We start from the raw sequence: 20,428 nt of genomic DNA, 5'->3' as shown, positions 1-20,428 counted from the left end.
GAGAGAAAAACACTAAAGTCACGCCAGAATTTAAAAAAAAGTAGATAATTCATAGCAGACAATGGAGAAAGCTTCCACATAGTAAGACTTCCTGTCTAACATACACGATCTCTGTCTTGTTCCAGAGATCGTGTATGTTAGACAGGAAGCCTCACTATGTGGCGCACAGTTTGAACGTCATTATAGTTTTGGAGAATCAAATATTCACTAAACCGTTGGCAAACTGGTTATATATATATTAAAACAACTTGAAATTTGAAATTCTAAACTTTAAAGCTCACAAACAAGCGACAGTTAGAGTTTTGTTACAGTAATTATTACTGAAGCTAGCGCCAAATTCAAAGTAACTGCGGGAGATGCGCGCAAAACTGAAGCGCACCAAAGCAAAAACAGCTTCAAACTGCACTGGAGTTCTTGCAGCAACCAAAAAGACACCTCAAACTCCAAATGTAAGTGTTTATAGTCGTTTTGATGCTACAGGAGTGGACTGTAAGGAGCCAGACGAGCTGCACATGTCACATTTGGACCTGTGTTTGAGACATGTCCAAGCTTCTAATCCCACATTTCCAGTCAACAACTTCTTCAGTGTTTTGCGCAGAAAAAGCTGTGCAAATGGACAGTGTTTTGCATCCAAAGGTGAGTGATTTATCTGCGTAGTGGTCTTATTAAACATGTGTTGCTTATTTTGCATCCAGCAGATCAGTGTATGGAGGCAAAACAACTTTCTCCAAAACAAAACAACTCAGACAAGACTCAAGTCAAAGTGTTTGTCCCACAGAAACATAGAGAAAGTGTCAGCATCACCTCCAGTCTCTCTCTCTAAAACCTTCAAATCAGGCTAGAAATCTAGAGGTAATACTGGACTCAGACTTGAACTTTAACAGACACATCAAATCAATAACATCTGCAGCTTTTTACCACCTAAAACATGTCAAAAATCAAAGGTAAACTGTCAAACCCAGACTTAGAGAGACTTATCCTGCATTTGTGTCCAGTAGGTTAGACGACTGTAACGTCCTGCTCACTGGACTCTCCAAACGAGCCTTAAGACAGAACAGAACATCCAGAACACTGCTGCTCGGGTCCTGACTAGAACTTATTCTGTTTAACACTTTGATTTACTTTGTGTACGAATTGTGCTATCCAGTTTTGTTTATTTCACTTTCAGATGAAGCACAGAGTAACAGTAAAGAGGATGACAACCAGGAGGCGCATGGGAGATCCAGAGAGACAGAGGAGGACGCCACGACGACCTTCTCCCCTTCACATGTTCTTCAGGACGGTTCAACGTCGGCTCCTGAAAAGACTCAACGCAGGAGCAGATTAAGCCGAACCCGGAGACTCAGATATGGAAGTGGCAAATTAGAAAATATTATTGAACTGGAAAATAAGAGAACACAAGAGAAAAAAACAGGCCCGCAGTCAAAAAAAACCTCAGTGCTTAAACAAAGAGGTACTAAAGATTTATTTATTTATGTATTTATTCATTCATTAATTTATTCATTCATTAATTTATACCTTTATTTATTTGTTCATTCATTCCTTCACTTATTTATTTATTATTTCATTCATTCAAATATACATTGGCATAAACAAAAACATTGCAGGAGCCTTAAGCATTTACATTTACATCTACAGGAAATGTGCAATATTTTCATTATGTTTTAAACAAATATATAAAAATAAAAACAATATTACATTTTATATTTTAAATTCTGTACATGAAGCTTTTGTTTTCAAGGTTTTTGGATTTGAACAATAGTTTAGAGAATTTATACAAGAGGATAAACGGGATTGAAATACAACAGATTTGTGTTTCCGGCTAGAAAATTTTGAATTGGGTTCAAGACATTTATAAATATTTTTTGCTGGTACTAAATATTTAACCTCACCTGAACGTCATATCTACAGCGTCTTCAAACACACGGCGTCACATATTTTTATTTATTTTCTACCAGAACCGTTTCGTGATGACGTTCTCTGGACAGATAAATATCGTCCTCGCTGTTCTAATGAAATCGTCGGCAACACGGAGGCAACGGAAAAACTGCACAGGTAACTGTAAAAACAAAATAAAAATTCAGTTCAAGTTGATTTATTTAGCACTTTTAACAACAACTTCAGCCCAAAGTGCCTCGCATAAAAGTCCGAGGCCGATACGTTCACTTTAAGCATCTGCTGTTACACATTAATCACTATCAGGGCAGAAACTGGAAAAAATAAATAAATTTAAACACTGCTTCATGTGTTTTAAGTAACTACAGAACCGATTTGAAAAAAAGTTTAATATTATGACAGACGTTTTGACACAACTTTGGACAATACTTCATCTTATTACAGTACTGTGGCTCAGTTGGTAGAGCTTTTACCCATTGGTCTAAAGGTTGGTGGTTCGATTCCTGGATGTAAATCTCTTTGAGTGCCTTAAGGTGGAAAAGCACTGTATAAAAATGTGTTATTATTACACCAGTTTTTAGACCAAAATACAACAACACTGCTGCCATTTAGGGATGGGACAATAAATAATAACATAATTTATTGAGGTAAAAAGGGTCGACAATAATCATTTGTGGGACATTTTATATAATCGTGATAATCGACAACAAAGATAATCGTCTTTATATCACCTGAATGTGCAGAAAAACAACTTATCTTATCCACTGGGGAGTCAACAGGGGGGACAAAGGGGTCTGTAGTCGGGGCCCCAGGATCTTAGGGGGCCCAGAATTGGACCCTCTTCCTATTACATTTGTATTCCAGGGGGCCATGTGAGTGTTATTGCCCTGTGCCTCTAAATTTCAGTTGAGGGTCTTGTTTATCCATAATATTCTGTTAAAGGTAGAATTGTTCATATCCATAACGACTTTAATCATGATAATCGTCGCACAAACTCGTCCCATGCCTACTACCATTAGACTAAAATCGTTATTAATGCGAGTAACCGGTGATGTCATTGTGTGTTTCAGCTGGTTAAATAAGTGGAAACTAAAAACAGATGCTGAGGAAGAAGGGAAGAAGCTTAAAGAAAGACAAAATGAAGGACGAAGCAATGGTACGAATCTGAGATGAGACTTTTGTTTAGCCTAAGATCTGTCGTCACGTTGCATCGTTTTCAAATTCTTCTCTGCAGACTCGTGGGACTGTGGGGACTTTGAGGACGAGGTGGGGCCAGATGACGGGACAGAAGAGCAGTTGTGTAACACCGTCCTCATATCGGGGCCCCCTGGTGTGGGAAAGACGGCTTCAGTGTACGCCTGCGCTGTGGAACTGGGCTTCAAGGTCTGTGGAAACTTTGAAACACATTTTTGAAGTGATGTTGAGTTTTTAGCTAAATCAAACTGTCTCATTTATAAGGAGGAGGAAGGTAACAAAGGAAAGTAGTAAAAAAAAGTACTGTAGTTGAATTTTTGACTAAAGTTTTCGAGTTCAAGCTTCGGCTTTGAGCAAAATAAAAATAAACTCACAAAATTCATAAGAAAAATGTAAGAAATAGATTTGTTTTGTTAACGTTGAACAAAATATGTGTCATTTTAAAACAATATCACTACATTTACTCTTTAACAAATGAACGACAACCATAACCCTGTGAAATACTTTTACATTTTACTCTTAAAGTACATTTTAAAACAGGTACTTTAATACTTTTAATTAATTAAAAGTATCACATGAAAAAATCTACTTGAGTAACTTTTTTTTTTTACCTCTGTACTTTTAGTTAAGCAGATTTTTTTCTTGTGATACTTGAACTTAAGTAAAAGTAAAAGTACAGAGACAGAGGTAAAAAGTTACTCAAGTATATTCATGTGATACTTTTACTTGAGTAACTTTTTATCACTGTATCTGTACTTTTACTTCAGTAGATTTTTTGTGTAATACTTTTACGTGAGTAACTTTTTCCCTCTGTCTCTACTTTTACTTGAGTAACAAAGAGTGCATCTTCCGTTACAGGTTTTTGAAGTGAACTGCTCGTCACGGCGCAGTGGAAGAGAAGTATTGTCCCAGCTAAAAGAAGCGACTCAGTCACACCTCGTGGACGGTTCTGGTAACGACTCGTTAAAACCAACGTTCTTCAGCAGCTCCAGCTCAGTCTGCGGCTCACACAGACCTGACCCTGGTGAGATATGAATGGATTTATAAAGCTTCAATTTTATGCAAATTGAACAAGAGTAATGTAACATGTGTGCTAGTTTGGACACATCCTCTCACTCAATGTTTTTTTCTGTATTTTTACTACTTTCTACATTTCTACTCTTAACCCTCCTCGCCTCCAGTATCAGTGTGAATGAATGTGTGTGTGGTTCCTTGATGTAAAGCGCTTTGTGTGGATTAACGGTGGAAAAGTGCTGTATAAAAATGTGAATATTTACCATTTACCATGAAGTAAGACATGGATTTATGCAGCTGGGTTTCAGATGAAGTTTTTGCTGTTAAATAGTGAGTTCTGGGGTCCAGTCACTGCCTTAAAATATCCAAAATAAACTGAAAAATGTCGAACCTGATCATTTCTATCAAAGTACAATGTTGTCAATTGGGAAAACTGGCTCTTGTGAGTATCAGAGTATGATCACATTATAAAATCTGAAAACAGTTTCTCTCCTAGCCACAAGGGGCACTGTGGGCTTTATGTGCCGGTGCTTGTCAGCCTATAAAAGGGGCAGAACAGGTGTGACCAGTTTGAGAGACCTGTGTTATGTGGAATTGTGTTTATGTTAATTAAATGTGGATTATGGACCAGTAAAGACGCTTAAACATAATATTTTGGACTCGTTTATGGAGACACGTGTTGGGGAAACCCTTAAGAGACTTGCCAGGGGCGAAGCAGCTCTACTAAATATTTTTCTGACAAAGCAAAGGGTGGCTGCTTTGAAAATTTGAAAATAGAAGAAAATATTAAGAGTTATTTAATGTTTTTTCTTGGCTACATAATTCCATGGATCTTACTTCAAATATTTCATGTCTTCTGTGTGGGTTTAAAATGTAGAAAGATAAAAAATAAATAAAAACACTGAATGAGAGGATGTGTCCAAACTTTTGACTTGTTGTGTATGTTCATTTTCAGCTGTAAAGACGCACAAAAAAACGACGACAACAACGTCCACATCCAAAAAGAACTCAGGACAGATCAGGTCCAGCTGCAAGAAACGAGCAAAACCCAACACTTTGACCAGTTATTTCAAAACAAAGGCAAAAGCAGATTATTTGTACCATTCCCGGATGAAATCGTGTAATTCACCATGTGAGAAATCCACAACCAAAAGAGGACCAACAGACTCTGCCGCCTGCGACGATCACGACGAGACGAACAGTAAAACGGCGGCGACGTCTCTGATTCTGTTTGAGGAGGTAAATCGTTTGGCAGATTTTCACTGAGAAACGACACATTAAACTCGTGTGATCGCTCTGACCGCCTTTTGTTCCAGGTAGACGTCATTTTCGAGGAGGATGTTGGATTCTTTGCCGCCATCAAGACTTTTATGGCGACCACAAAAAGGCCCGTTGTCATGACGACGAGCGGTACGTGCCCACAGATTATCGGCTCAGAGACAAAGACGTAAATAAATCTGTTTTTGTTTTTTTAGATCCTTTGTTCAGAGAGAGATTCAACTCCAGCTTGAAAGAAATAATTTTTCAAACTCCATCAATGGTAAAGACAAGTTAAACCCAACGGTCGAACGTAACAGTAAAAGTAATAAAGTACTGTGCTTAAGTAAAGTACAGATACATAACATTTGTACTTAAGTAAATTTTGAAGTCCATACTTTTTACTTTTACTTCAGTACATTTGAGAGCAGTATCTGTACTTTCTACTGCACTACATGTTTGAACAGGACTGAAAAGTAAAAGTATTTTTTATTATAGTTTGAGGCTGAGGGTTTATTTTTAGTTTGAGCAAACAAAAACATACAGATAAAACCAAGTAGAAAAAACATTAATTGTCTCTGTTGAGCAAAATTCTGCACTTACTTTTTACTCTTTAAGTACATTTTTAAGTACTTTTATACTTTTACTTAAAGGTCCCATATTACGCTGTCTTCTGATCTGTTATAATGTAGTTTCCTCATCACAAACAGACCTGGAGTTGTGTTTTGTTTTTGTTTCAACCCACAATCCCTGCATATTTATTTAGGCTGAGTTCTTCTCTCAAACTGAAAACACTCTGTTCCACCTTGTGATGTCATCATGTGGTGATACAGGAAGTGCTCCACTGTGTTTTTAAACTCCAAACACCTTCACTAGAATCATTTGGATCATTTCAGACCTGGAATTGACCAATCTCTACTAAACTAAAGGTAAAAGGACCGGTTAACTTGAAAACTACCATTTGATGACATCACAAGGTGGAACAGAGCGTTTTGAGCTTTGGAGATGTGACAGACTGATAATAAAGTGTGACTCAAACATGTGTGAATGAAACAAAACACAACTCCAGGTGTGTTTTTGAGGAGGTAACAGCTTAGTCTGGGTTTATTTCCAGGGTGACGTCTGTAGTTTCCTGCGGCTCGTTTGTTTGGCAGAAAACGTGCAGCTCGACCCGGACGACGTGACGACTCTTTTCACTGTGACGGGAGGAGACGTGAGGCGTTGTCTGCTACAACTGCAGCTCTGGAGTAACAGCGGTGCGGGACAGAGACGCCACAGAAGTAAGTATCTCAAAATTTCAAATAGTAATTCACAAAAATGCTGTGTTCTTTTTTCCCCCCAAGTCAATGTGGAGGATGACGGTTATAACGGCTGCAGCGCCAACATGTTAGGTCTTCAGTCTCTCACTACAAGGACTTTGCTACAGCTTCTACAGGTAAGTGTTTATGTCAAGAGCGGGATTCAAACCGCCAACCTTTGGATCAGTGGACAAACGCTCAACCGACTGTGCTGCGTCCCGTTTTTGTTTTTATTTTACAGATTACTTCATGGATGGAGCAACAAATGACAGAACTCCTGCTGCCCATGATAGAAAGCTGGAGAAATGGTTTCCCAATACTTTACTCCAACCTAGAGCGCCTCCTACAGGTGAATGAAGTGAACAGTACACGTTCTGGTCCAGACGATAAACTGGCACTGGGCGAGAGTCAACAAATCAAAACTTTTAGTCCGTATTCAGCTCGGTCTGCTGCGGAGACTAGATCTAGACTAAGCAGGAAGAAAAATATTACATCTGCGCAAAAGAAAAGCTCATCAATCCAGATTTCTGAAAAACTAGAAACTGCGAACAGCCTCATCGCTTTGGCTGATTTCTTTGACGTCATGTCTTTCATCGATTCAACGGTTCCAACGGCGCCAAAGCCACAGCCAACCCTGTGTAGCCTGCGAGGATTCGTTTGGACTGGAGCGAAGTTACAGGACGGACAACTGGACGAGATGAGAGAGGAAGAGGACAAAAATGAAGCGATGACGCTGGATATCAGGGCGGCGTTGGAGGCTTTGGGGTTTCACTGTTGCTGGAGGAAGTTCTCAGATAGTTATGAAGTCCAGAGACAAGAAGGAGATGCTTCCAACGGCAGAAACCTCAACTATATCTCTCAACATCCGGATCCAAACATGTAAGTCTAGTTTGTGTTTTATTCAATTTTGTCTGGAAAAAGTTGATGTTTTACCAATGCTTCTCAAAAGGTTTGATTTGAGCAAGAACGTTCTCAGCAGTCGGTACTTCAGTTTGCTCCAGAATAAAGGTGTCGTTTGTGTCGACTATCTCCCTGTGATACGCCTCATCTGTCGCACTCACAAGAAACGGAAAAAACACACAGACGAGCTGGACAGGTGAGCCACGGACAAACACAGGAACTTAAAGGGCTTCGATTACGCCGTTTCCTCGTCACAAACACACCTGGAGTTGTGTTTTTGTTTCATTCACACATGTTTAACACACAAACCTTGCATATTAGGGCTGTGTACTTCGCTTCAAACTGAAAACACTCTGTTCCACCTTGTGATGTCATCATGTGGTAATACAGGAAGTGCTCCACTGTGTTTTTAAACTCCACACATCTTCACTAGAATCATATGGATCATTTCAGCCCCTGGAATTGCCAATCTCTACTGAACTAAAGGTAAAAGGAGCTGTTGCCTTGAAAACTACCACTTCATGACATCACAAGGTGGAACAAAGCATTTTGAGCTTTGGAGATGTAACAGACTAGTAATAAAAATTTACTCAAACATGTGGAAATGAAACAAAACACAACTCCAGGTTTGTTTTTGAGGAGGTAACGACATTAGAACACGACTTAAAGCTACAAGAGTCAAGTATAGAAACTTTAAATGTTAAAGTTGTATTGGTTTAACTTATTCTGATTCTTGGTTTAACTTATTCTGATTCTCTAGATCCGTCAGAACTCGACTAGGACTGTCAAAGGACACTGTTCGATTCCTGGCAGATGACTTCTCTTAAGATATGAAGGAAACTATACTATACTATACTACTATACTACCTCAACAAGCTACATAATATTTTAACTCTGCGTTTACAAACTATGAAATGGGTTTTAATTAGAGATGGACCAATGAGTTTTTTCATGGCTGAGTTTTTGACAGTTTACAATCCATAGAAGCCGACAGCTGATGAGGTCTGCTGATATTTTTGGGCTAATAATTTGGGGAAAATAACAACATACGTCATTTAAATTTACTACAATCTCACCCACAGCCTTTTCAAACCCTTTAAGAGAGCTGTGTAGTCAAATTTGCAGACACAAAACATAAATATTAAAATAAAGCAGCAAACAGCAGCTTGACCAAATACGCTAAAACTTACAAATATCGGCCCGGTATATTGGTCTATCTCTAGTTTTAATCTTTTATTTATAAGTGCAAAAATAAAGTTTTCTATAACTTAATTTCCTGTTATTCCACTGTACATTTTATTAAAACCAACCATAAAAACAGTGAATGTAATTATCCAGCAGTTTAATATCAAGTATGAACCTGAAGTGCATTAAAAGTTTTGCAGCAGCAGAATTGCATCCTGAAAATCCATCTTTAGTTTCTTGTGTGGTGTGTGTATTTTCCCAGCGTGTATAACCTGTCACGATAACACATTCTGACATGTCGTTCAAGTAAACAGTGGTGGAACAGAAAGTAAAAGTAGTATTGTCGTTAAGTAAAGTATGAATACCTAACATTTATACTTGAGTACGTTTAAGTGGATAGTGTTTACTTTTACTTGAGTACATTTGAGAGCAGTATCTGTACTTTCTACTCCACTACGTATTTTAACAGGACTGAAAAGTAAAAGTATTTTTTATTATAGTTTGAGACCTGCTGAAAAGGCTCAGGGTTTTTATCACGTTTATTGTATTTGTAAAAAAAAAAATATATACAAATAAAATAAAAAAGATTAATTTGTTTCTGTTGAACAAAATTCAGAACCAATCACTATTTGAAGCTTCATTAGATCTCAAAATCTGCACAAAATACTTTTACTTTATACTCTATAAGTACATTTGAAAAAACATTTACATTATTTATTTTTTTTGCTCTGGTATCTGTACTTTGTAACAAATCATAAAGCAGAATTATCCCCCCAAAAATATTCAAAATGTAAAAAATGTTTCTGAAAAAAAAAGCTGTAACATGTTAGTTTGTGTCTATAATGAGTCATAGAAGTTTATAATTCAATCTTCTACAGCTCAAATCTGATCATAGAACAGAACATATAAAAAAATGTACTTGCGATAAATAAAGACCCCCAAAAAAACATTGTTCGAGCTCTCATATGTTGAAAGTGGATATTGACGTTATGCTGGAAGTTGCTGTGAGCACCGCCATCGTTATTTGTTATTATTTTGTTGGAGCTGCTGATCTTGACAGCAAATAAGTTCAATAGGGACTAAAGAGCCGTTTTAAAGCCTCCAGAGAATCGGTCCAGTCTTGACTTGCCGTTGCACATAAACATTGAACATTTGACACAAACCAACCAAAACTTTTCCCAAATTCTCCATTGAAAGGAACAGGTTCTCCACTTAATCGGACGTGCTACTACAAAGAAAGCTCCGTTTAGTTGCACTTACAGAAAAAGTGGGCAGGGCTGAGTAAGGTCAATAGTGAAGACGGTGACTTGTCCCATTATCCAGACGATTCACTGAGCAGTTCGTAAAAAGCCACGGCCTGAAGCAGAGCGTCGCACAGCTCCTCCCCCGTGCGGCGGCTCCCCATCTCAAATGAGTTCCGGTGTTTGACCAAGAGCTCCGAAGGAAAGTTAATCCTCGGCAGCTTTTGAGTCACTGATTCTGTCATTAGTTTTCTCACAGTCTGAGCCCCACTGGTCCGAGACTCACCCACCATGAGCCCGAAGTGTCGCCCCACAGCCGTGCGCATCATGTTCAGAACTCTGCAGGAGAAGAAATGAACGTGTTTGTGAAATGTTACAAAGACAAGCTGGTATGAAACAGCGGTGGAAGAAATGCTCAGTTTTGTTACTTAAGTAAAAGTACAGATACTGGAGCAAAAAAGCAATAGTCAAGCTGAATTTTTTTATGTGATACTTTTACTTAAGTACATTTTTAAACAGGTACTTTAATACTTAAGAGTAATTTTTTTTTAGCTGTTTTTATTTGTATATTTTGGTCAAATTATGAACTTCTTAAAAACAAACTCCTCAGACTTTTCAGCAGTTCTCAAAGAATAATAAAAAATACTTTAAGTTTTCAGCCCTGTTAAAAAATGTAGTGAGTAGAAAGTACAGATACTGCTCTCAAAAATGTACTTTGCATTTATACCACTGCTGGGATGTAGTGAAGTAAAAGTAGTAGTGTTTCTCATTAGATTATTGTGCGCCCCCAGAGTTACAAACACCAACATGGCACATAATAAAAACACACTTTGTTGCTCTTAATATTGTTATTTACACGACCAATTAAACGTTTGGACGTCTTCCATCCATTTTTTTTTTTTTACTACTTTTTATATAAACATAGAAGACATCAAATATATGAAGCCAGATATACAGAATTATGTAGTAAAGAAAAACACAAAACAAAAAAAACTACTAAATATTTTTCAACAAAGCAAGTGGCCACTTTGGAATTTGAATATAAAATTTTTTTTATATATATATTTTCTTTTTACTACATAATTCCATACATCTTAATATATTTGATGTAGTCTGTGTGTATTTAAAATATATAAAAGTAGTAAAAAAAGAGGAAGGGTATGTCCAAAATTTTGACTCGTAGTGTACATAAAACGTAACTATACTGGCTTAAATATGAAATTAGGCAATAAGTGACATTTACACTCCACAAACTGTATGTGAGTAATTTCTTAATATAAAAAATTATTGTGTAACCACAATCTGAATGAAATTTACAGAAAAAAAAGCCTGGAATAATAATGCGTCACCTTGGAGGGATATTTGGTTCTGGTTGTGGGACTCTCGGCTCCAACAAAGCGAAAAGCATCGCCTCCACTGTTCTCATATGAGCCATTATGGGGAACAAAGACGTGTTCTGAACGGAGATGGAAGACTTCTCGATGATGTAGAAGTCGGCTTCTGGGAGGTGATCCACGACTGTAGAAACCTGTGATCGAAAATAATCATCAAAACCAAACGCAAGAAACTAGAGACAGTGATGTTTAAATATGTTTATAATCCTACATCAGTGAGGTAGAAAGAAGCCATGTATGTTCCTTTGAGAAAGTTGGGGCAGTCCTTCTGCTGCCAATCCAAAAGAGTCATCCCCCGATCGACGTGAGCCCAGGCGATTTTATTTGTCCCACATACAATGGAAACTATAGAACCGGCATCCTGGGACAACAGTGAACCGTCAGTGAAACACTACACATCAAAATGACATACACGACCAGGCAAAAGTTTGGACACACCCATTTTCACTTAATGTTTTTTATTTTCTTTACTTTTCACGACTTTCTACATTTTATATTCATTCAGAAGATGTCAAATATATGAAGGAAAATATATAGAATTATGTAGCTAAGGAAACAAAGTCAATTTTTATATTTAAATCCCTTTGCTTCACTCTTTGTTTAGTCAAAAATATTTAGTAGTTATTTAACTTTTTTCTTTGCTGCATAATTCCATATATTTTACTTCATAAATTGTACGAGACTTTTACATTTTATACATATGGAAAACATCAAATATATGAAGTAAGATATATGGAGTTATGTAGTAAAGAAAACAAAGCAAAGGGTTGAGGATTTTCATTTTATTTATTTAGTAGTTACAGTATTTACCTTTTTACTTTGCTACATGATTCCATATATCTTACTTCATATATTTGACATCTTCTGTATATTTATAAAATGTAGAAAATAGTAAAAAATAAAAAAAATAAACACTGAATGAGAGGGTGTGTCCAAACGTTTGACTGGTAGATGTTTTGTTTTTACCTTCAGCCAGGACCTGTCCACCTCAGGTCTGATAAACTTGGCTAGATTAATCTTCACCTTCCGTTCCTTTTTCACCGGATTAAGAATAGAGTTGAACACAACTACAGCACTTTTGTGTTTGAGGAGTGGTACATTCACCACACTTTCCAGAGTCTTAAATGGCCCATTTTTTGTCCTGTACTCCACAATGTTGATGGATTTACGCCCGCGGAGGAGTTTGACACCGGACAGCTCTGGCAGGGGTGCATTGTTGAGAAGCTTCAGGATAACTTCTTTTTGCTCAGGTGTATAGTAAGCGTCCAGGGTCTTGCCGTCATTACAGGGAGCAGATCCGACAATTGAGGCGTTCAAAGTGTCAAAGTCAGACACAGGGACCCGGCTCCTCCAACAGCACGTGCACTGCAGATAACGGAGCTCAAATTTGGGGAGGGAGCAGTGTGGGGTCCTTCGAAATAAGCCAGGCTGTGCTGTTAGGGTCATAATAGGAGAAAAAAAAAGAGTCATACTTTTAATATAACCATGCATTCATTACAGTTGGTAGATGACACTCAGATCTATGTCCAACTGGCAGCAGGTGAATATGGATCAGTGGCTTCACTCTGCCACTATCAGTGTGTGAATGCAAAACAACTTTCTCCAGCTAAACTCAGAACCAGACTTAGAGAGAGGTCAGACTACTGTAACAGCCTGCTCTCTGGCCTCTCCAAACGAGCCTTAAGACAGAACAGTACATCCAGAACGCTGCAGCTCGGGTCCTGACTAGAAAAAGGAAGTATTTCACACATGCGTCCTGTGCTCAGGTCTCTGGCTCCTGTGGCTCAGACAATAGACTAGTCTCTCCATGGACCAGCACCAAAAGAACATCTCCCACATGTTAGAGCCACATGAACCATCTCACAGGGATCGGCCTCCTGCTGGTGCAAGAGGCAGGACTAAACATGGTGAATCAGTGTTTCAGTTTTGTGCAGTTAAAACCAGATGTGAGACAGGCCTCTACTTTGGCAACGTTTAAATCCAGGCTCAAACGGTTCTGTTTATCTGTGCATGTGACTGTTAATCTTCTTTTTTAATGTTTATTTTATGATAATGATGATTAATGATTATTTATGTTTTGATTTGTTGTATTGTGATTTTAATGTCTTTCTTATTCTGTAAAGCACTTCGAATTACTTTGTGTACCAATTGTGTATACAAATAAACTTGCCTTCTCTACTTAACCTGCTACATAAGCTAACCCGGTTGTTGCATTAGCTTAACGGTGAAACTGCAAGTGCAACATGAATATTAACGTGTCGATAATAACAAACCTACCTCTTTGGGCTAAAGATGTTAGAAACTGCTTAGCGACCCACATTATAGAAGAGAATATTAATAAAAAAATAATTTATGTGCCAACATTTTGTAGGTTTACTGCCCTTCAGTTGCTGTACGACACATTTTTGTCTCCGGTAGGAAACAAGTTCGGTCTCGATTAGTTCCTAGCGTCAGGGAGGGGCTGTCGAGGAACGCCGCTTACTCCCACCCACATATTATAATTAGCTACAGTAAATAGTTAAATATAAATTACCTTTTTCCAGGAAATAATTTTGAAATAAATCAGTTAGCGCGGTATTTGTTAATTGTGGTGTTACTATAGGTTATAATACAAGTTCATCATAGCAAAGGCAGGGCATAAAACCTTTCGCCTATTTAAAATGGTGACATTGTTGTTTCACTTCCTTTCTCTGTTATTTCTAGACCTATGCATTTGTGTGCAGAACAATAAACTTCATGATGCTGTGCTGGTAAGAGGAAACTGTTAGTCCAGTCACATTTCAGCAGCAGCAGTGGGTGTTTGCAGGTGGGGTCAGAATGGAGTTTGAACCTAGTAGCTTTTTTGCTTGAACTTGCACTTTTTTTTTTTTTTTTTTTTTTTTTACCCATGGCAAACTTGGAAAGATATAACAAAATCCTTAATGAATTGATGCAACTACCTGGGAATAACGTGTGTGCAGACTGTGGATCTCCTGGTAAGTGGTTCACCATAATGTAATGACTCATAACTTTCAACATTTGTGGTTTGCCATAATCCTTTTATTATACTTTTGATTGTGTTTTCTGGTAAAACTGGGTATGACTTTGAGGAAGTTCAGTATGCTTTCACATGTTCCCTAAAGTCTTCATCTGCTGCAAACCTTTTTTAACCATAACAAACGTTTTAAATCCACAGAACCTGACTGGGCGTCCTACACCTTGGGCATATTTGTGTGTCTCAACTGTTCAGGGCTTCACCGTAACATCCCGTCTGTGAGCAGAGTGAAATCTGTGCGCCTGGATTTCTGGGATGACACACTTGTGGAGGTATTTATGACTTTGACTAGATTTTTTATTTATTGCACATACTGTGTAACCGTCTCCTGGACAAACGTCTTAGAGATGGTCAAAGTTTTGTTGGCACGTGACTCATTTGTAAAATGATTTACTCAATTTGTAAATGAAAAGTTTTCAGTGGACACTAGAAATGTGACTGTAATCAGCCTAAATAAAGACAAAGGAAGTTTATTTGTTTAGCACAACTTGTACACAAAGTAATTCAAAGTGTTTTACAGAATAAGAAAGACGTTAAAATCACAATACAACAAATCAAAACATAAATAAACACAAATAATCATCATAAAATGTACGTTAAAGGAGAAAAGTGCAGAATAAACCCCTTTCAGTCACAGCAGATAAACAGAACAGTTTGAGTCTGGATTTAAACTTTGTCAAAGTCGAGGCCTGAGTCACATCTTCAGGAAGAATGTTCCAGATTTAAACTGATTCAACATGTTTAGTCCTGGTTTAGTCCTGGTTTAGTCCTGGTTTAGCTCTGGTTTAGCTCTGGTTTAGTCCTGGTTTAGTCCTGGTTTAGTCCTAGTTTAGTCCTGGTTTAGTCCTGGTTTAGCTCTGGTTTAGTTCTGGTTTAGTCCTGGTTTAGCTCTGGTTTAGTCCTGGTTTAGCTCTGGTTTAGTCCTGGTTTAGTCCTGGTTTAGCTCTGGTTTAGTCCTGGTTTAGTCCTGGTTTAGCTCTGGTTTAGTCCTGGTTTAGTCCTGGTTTAGTCGTAGTGTTTATAAATGTAAAGTGTCATTTTAGTACTTTACCCGTTGTCCGATACAGTTACTTTTTCATTTGGGAGTATCAGTAGAAGTGCAGCTACTTTTCTAAAAAAAAAATCAAACACATGACAGAACTTCATTGCACAATTTAGTTTTCAAATTACTGGTAGTGCCAAAAATACAAACTCTTGAGGTTAGTCGAGGTGTCAATTTTCATTCTCCGATTAGCAAAAAGAAATGCAAAACAAACAGTGAGACGGACATAAAGCTGTTTTTAATCTATGTTGAGTTTTTACACTATACACTAAAAGGGTGAACCTATCAACTATTGAAATGAAACTTTGTGTAAAAGTATTCAGAGTATTCAGAATGCGATACTCTGATGAGCTCAGGTCCCAGAATACTTTACAAAACACATCTTAAGGTACTCAGTATTCTGTAACTAAACACATTATTTATTTTGTTTTTTCAGTCCATGCGGAAAACGGGGAATTTGATCTCCAAAGCCTTGTATGAAAAATCCATCCCTGTTTTTTATTATCGACCACAACAGAAAGACTGTGTGTGAGTATTAGTATAACTACCAGTGGTGAAAGGAAAGTACTTAAGTAAATTTTACAGTGGATACTTTTTACTTTTACATTTACGAGTACATTTGAGAGCAGTATCTGTACTTTCTACTCCACTACATTTTTAAACAGGACTGAAAAGTAAAAGTATTTTTTTATTATAGTTTGAGACCTGCTGAAAAGTCTGAGGGTTTAATTTATCACGTTCAGAATTTGAGCTAAACAGAAATAAACAAATAAAAACATCTAGAAAAAAACACATTGATTTAATTGTTTCTGTTGAACAAAATTCAGCTCAAATGTTTATTAAAATCACCACATTTGAAGCTTTAAAGACTCAAACTCTGTGAAATACTTTTACTTTTTACTCTTTAAGTACAGTTTTAAACGGCGACTTTAAGACTTTTACTTAAATAGATTTTTTCATGTGATACTTTTACCTGAGTTTTTTTTTTTTTTTTTTGCTTCAGTATTTCTACAGAAAACAAAAATACACAAATAAAAAACTTTTTTTTTTCTGTTTCTTTATCAAAATCACCACATTTAAAGCTTCATAAGACTCAAAACCTGCACGAAATACTTTTACTCTTTAGGTAGGCTACATTTTTAAACAGGTACTTTTATACTTTTACTTTAGTAGATTTTTTCATGTTATATTTTTACTTTAGTATTATAATTTTTTTGTGTGTTGTGTATATGTAACAAAGCTGAGTACTTCTTCCTGCTAATTACCGTAATAAATAACTCGTAACAGAAACGAGGTGAAAATTGCGTTAAGTAACAATAAGAGGAACTCACACATGACGCTGATGTCGTGCTGCAGTTAATTCTGTTCTGTTATGTCACTCTGTATTTGACTGTCCTGTTCACAGTGTGCTAAAGGACCAGTGGGTACAAGCGAAATACGAGAGAAGAGAGTTCACCGGCGAATCCAACGGCGCTCAGAAACCGTATATGTTAGGTCAGTGTTCAGAAGAAACCAACGCAACGAGAGGATGTAAAGTGTAAATAAGCTAAAAAAAACAACAACATGCAAATATAAAAACGCTGTGTTTCTGTTACTTTTAGATCCTTTTGAGATTGTGCTGTGGAAGAAGGGCAAAAAGAACAAGCAGTTTCTAAAAAGGAGCTTTCTTCTGTCCCAAAAAGACTTCACCCTCAGATACTTCGTGAAAGAAGATGTGGGTAGTTTTTTCTAAAAGTTGTCCATGTTTTAATGTTGTTTCCTCGTCACACACAGACCTGGAGTTGTGTTTTGTTTCATTCACACAGGTTTAACGCATAAAACAGTTCTTCTCTCAAGCAGAAAACGCTCTGTTCCACCTTGTGATGTCATCGTGTGGTGATACAGGAAGTGCTCCACTTGTTTTTAAACTCCACACACCTTCACTAGAATCATTTGGATCATTTTACACCTGCGATTGCAAATTTCTACTGAAGTAAAAGGAGCTGTTAACTTGAAAACCACCACTTCATGACATCACGAGGTGGAACGGAGCATTTTGAGCTTTGGAGATGTAGACAAATAACTCAAACATATGTAAATGAAACAAAACGCAGCTCCCGGTCTTTTTTTGAGGTGGTAACAGCATTAGAACATGGATTAAATCTCACAAGAGTCAGTTTTGTGTCGTATAGAACCTTTAAATGTAAATACACAGTGACGTTTTTCTGTTGTCAAGTGTAAAGTTCCCAAACACGTCATCAGCATGAAGGATCTTAACGCAGTTTTTCAACCGGAGAAGATCGGACACGCTCATGGGCTGCAGATTTCTTTTCTACACGGGGACGAAAGAACCAGAAATCTCTTTGTTTACCATGAAAACGCTCAGGTGACTTGAACAAACTCACACAGACATGTTCAGTTTCACTCATTTAAAGCTCAGTACAGCAGTCGACATACATTATATTCACTGTGATGCTCGTAAAATAAACCAATGTGACCTTCATTTTTCTGTTTTATTTTAATTTCAGCTCATTATTCCTGCCCTTATCTGCAAATACGGCACGTTAATGGACATTTACGTAGATCATAATGAAAAAAATGTGTAATTTTTATTATAAATATCACAAAACTCTCCTTACTGCTGCTATTCTCTTAAAAAATATCTTACAATTAAACATATAAATGCAGAAACACATTCCCAGGCAAAAGTTTGGACACATCCTCTCATTTAAGTTTGTTTTTTCTTTATTTTTACAACTTTTTACATTTTATTTTATACATACGGAAGATATCAAATATATTAAACATGGTAATATATATAGGATTAAATTAATAACTAACTATTTTTTTGTTTATATATATTTTATCTTCAAATCCTCAAAGTATCCGCCCTTTGCTTCGTCAAAAAAAATATTTAGTAGAGTTATTCAAGTTATTTTCTTTACTACATAATCCTGTATATCTAACTTTATATATTTGATGACTTCTGTCTGTTTATATAATGTAAAAAATTGTAAAAATTAAAAAAAAATTGAATAGGAAGTATCCAAACTTTTGTCTGGTCGTGTTTGTTGTTCATGTTTATTCTCAAAAGTAATAGTTTGATGCTTTTTTTTTGCAGCTAATCGTGTCTTTTTTCAACGCCCTTCGGAAAACTCGCTTGGCCTATCTCCAAAAGAAAAACCCCGCGCTTCAAATTTGCGACGTAAGACACACAAATATCACCGGTGCATTAATTTTCTCTGCATATTTGACATTCACTTTGGTTCGTGTCACAGTTAATCCCGCAGCTCACACGGCCCAGTCTGATGGAAGGATACATGGAGAAAACTGGGCCGACGGTCGGTTTAATATTAACACACATCATAACAATAAACACGTCTCTTATTCATGTGTGTTTTTCTGTTTTTGTAGCAGCGTGAGCCGTTTAAGAGGAGGTGGTTCACACTGTGCGCCATGAATCGAAAACTTCTGTATTATAAAACGCCTCTTGTAAGTCTTTTATCCAGTAAACACTGTAAACAGAGTGTCCATAACGTCTCCGTACAATTTAAAACATTTATTACAAAGACAAGTGATAAGATATCTTAATCAGACTTGTTTTATTGTACTCAGAGGTTTCCAAAGTGTTTGACCTCATTTAATCCACCTCTATATGGGCTCTATTAATCTCATGAAGCTCATCAGGACAGGACTGTGTTTCTCTCCATGTTTCACTGCAGCTGAGACTCATCACTGGGTCAATTACATCTGTGTCTTTTATTTTGGTTCAGTAATGTCCTGTATCTTTGTTTGATACATGACATCTTTAACACAGTCTCATAGAAAGAAACACAGAGGTGTGAGATCTGGTGAATGTGGTGGAACTGGTCCATCCCTTCAATCCAACTGGAAATGTTTGACTGAGGAACTCATGAACACACAGACTCCAGTGATGTGACGTTCTTGTTGGACACACAGACTCCAGTGTGGGGGATCTTCTTGTTGGACACACAGACTCCAGTGTGGGGGGATCGTCTTGTTGGACACGCAGACTCCAGTGTGGGGGGATCTTCTTGTTGGACACACAGACTCCAGTGTGGGGGGATCGTCTTGTTGGAAAAATGCTGGTTGGTTGAAGTTCTGCAGTTCTGGTGCCACAGATTCAGTCAAAAGGTCGAGGTCGACATTTACAGTGTTTAATCTCTCGTGGAAGAAAAATGGATCAATAATTGACCAAAAACAGTGTGATTAAAAACTTTATAACCACTGAGTGCAATAGAACACATCTAATTAATATATCTTATCACTCGTCTTTGTAATGATTAAATTGTAAAGAGACTTTATGGACGTGCTGCATTATGAGGATATGAGAAAACACTTGTGTCCTGACAGGATGCCACAGAGCTGGGGGCGGTCTTCATTGGCACAGAGAACCACAGTTACTCTGTGGCAGAGATCAGCGGGCACAGCTCGAGGAGCGGGCGCTGGCACTGTGGCCTCAGCCTGGAGACCCCCGGGAGGAAGTTTCTTTTTATGTGTGAACAAGAACAAGACCAGCAGGACTGGATCAGCGCCTTGAGGAAAGTCATCTCTCTGCCCATGAGCGCCGAGGACTACGCCAGTACGACACAGGCACTGCACAACGATATCTGAATCATCCCATTTCACATGTTTTATATTTGTGTTTTTTTAGATGAAGCCAACCTTAGACGAGCGAAATGAACACTCCACCTCCTGTTTCGTTTGTTCATGAGAGTAAACGTCCCAGAACAGCCTTAATAATATGAATGTAACGACACACCTGCTATTATATAGCAGAGCCTATTGTTTTGTATAAAAAACATTCACTTTTTTATGTTTTTTAGACTCATGCAGTGTTTTATGTTTGATATTTATTTAAAATTCACTTTTTGTGTTTGTCTATTTTATGAATAAAGTGTTTGTTTCTATTACATTATTAACCTTTAATGGAATTCTTCTTGAGATGAAGAATGAAGAATCACATTTTGACT

At 37.4% G+C, this 20,428-nt stretch overlaps 3 protein-coding genes across 3 annotated transcripts; 2 read left to right on the top strand and 1 right to left on the bottom strand.

Annotated features, from left to right (window-relative positions):
* The first annotated feature begins 123 nt into the window (after positions 1-123).
* On the top strand, positions 124-8,968 carry atad5b (ATPase family AAA domain containing 5b). Its single transcript, XM_055223251.1, has 14 exons — positions 124-636; positions 1,169-1,453; positions 1,959-2,055; positions 2,967-3,052; positions 3,131-3,279; positions 3,949-4,114; positions 5,060-5,343; positions 5,421-5,514; positions 5,580-5,644; positions 6,476-6,641; positions 6,705-6,796; positions 6,901-7,538; positions 7,609-7,755; positions 8,320-8,968. Exons 1-14 carry the CDS (start codon positions 357-359, stop codon positions 8,384-8,386), a joined length of 2,616 nt encoding a protein of 871 aa, XP_055079226.1. The 5' UTR covers positions 124-356; the 3' UTR covers positions 8,387-8,968.
* Positions 8,834-13,788, bottom strand: tefm (transcription elongation factor, mitochondrial). Its single transcript, XM_033974927.2, has 5 exons — positions 13,657-13,788; positions 12,346-12,812; positions 11,591-11,740; positions 11,335-11,513; positions 8,834-10,324 (listed from the first exon to the last, which is right to left on the bottom strand). Exons 1-5 carry the CDS (start codon positions 13,697-13,699, stop codon positions 10,060-10,062), a joined length of 1,104 nt encoding a protein of 367 aa, XP_033830818.1. The 5' UTR covers positions 13,700-13,788; the 3' UTR covers positions 8,834-10,059.
* Positions 13,789-14,093: 305 nt separating this feature from the next.
* Positions 14,094-20,282, top strand: LOC117373179 (arf-GAP with dual PH domain-containing protein 2-like). The gene is made up of 11 exons (XM_033969098.2): positions 14,094-14,354; positions 14,555-14,685; positions 15,892-15,983; positions 16,861-16,949; positions 17,057-17,169; positions 17,671-17,820; positions 18,556-18,639; positions 18,713-18,775; positions 18,849-18,926; positions 19,809-20,037; positions 20,110-20,282. Exons 1-11 carry the CDS (start codon positions 14,267-14,269, stop codon positions 20,136-20,138), a joined length of 1,146 nt encoding a protein of 381 aa, XP_033824989.1. The 5' UTR covers positions 14,094-14,266; the 3' UTR covers positions 20,139-20,282.
* The last annotated feature ends 146 nt before the right edge of the window (positions 20,283-20,428 follow it).

This window comes from Periophthalmus magnuspinnatus, chromosome 1 (genome assembly GCF_009829125.3).
Source record: "Periophthalmus magnuspinnatus isolate fPerMag1 chromosome 1, fPerMag1.2.pri, whole genome shotgun sequence".
Classification (NCBI taxonomy): Eukaryota; Metazoa; Chordata; class Actinopteri; order Gobiiformes; family Gobiidae; genus Periophthalmus; species Periophthalmus magnuspinnatus.
The sequence above is the reverse complement of the archived record's forward strand: the minus strand, read 5'-3'. Positions and strand labels throughout refer to the sequence as shown.

Bases quoted from the DNA above. Each gene is read 5' to 3' on its own strand.
- atad5b (XM_055223251.1), top strand. From the start codon at position 357: ATGCGCGCAAAACTGAAGCGCACCAAAGCAAAAACAGCTTCAAACTGC. The intron at 1,454-1,958 runs GTACTAAAGATT...ATTTTCTACCAG, and splicing joins CTCAGTGCTTAAACAAAGAG to AACCGTTTCGTGATGACGTT. The intron at 5,645-6,475 runs GTAAAGACAAGT...GTTTATTTCCAG, and splicing joins TTTTTCAAACTCCATCAATG to GGTGACGTCTGTAGTTTCCT.
- LOC117373179 (XM_033969098.2), top strand. From the start codon at position 14,267: ATGGCAAACTTGGAAAGATATAACAAAATCCTTAATGAATTGATGCAA. The intron at 18,927-19,808 runs GTAAGTCTTTTA...GTGTCCTGACAG, and splicing joins TGTATTATAAAACGCCTCTT to GATGCCACAGAGCTGGGGGC. The intron at 20,038-20,109 runs GTACGACACAGG...GTGTTTTTTTAG, and splicing joins GAGCGCCGAGGACTACGCCA to ATGAAGCCAACCTTAGACGA.
- tefm (XM_033974927.2), bottom strand. From the start codon at position 13,699: ATGTGGGTCGCTAAGCAGTTTCTAACATCTTTAGCCCAAAGAG. The intron at 11,514-11,590 runs GTAGGATTATAA...TTTCGATCACAG, and splicing joins CTTCTTTCTACCTCACTGAT to GTTTCTACAGTCGTGGATCA. The intron at 10,325-11,334 runs GTGACGCATTAT...CTTCTCCTGCAG, and splicing joins GAACCAAATATCCCTCCAAG to AGTTCTGAACATGATGCGCA.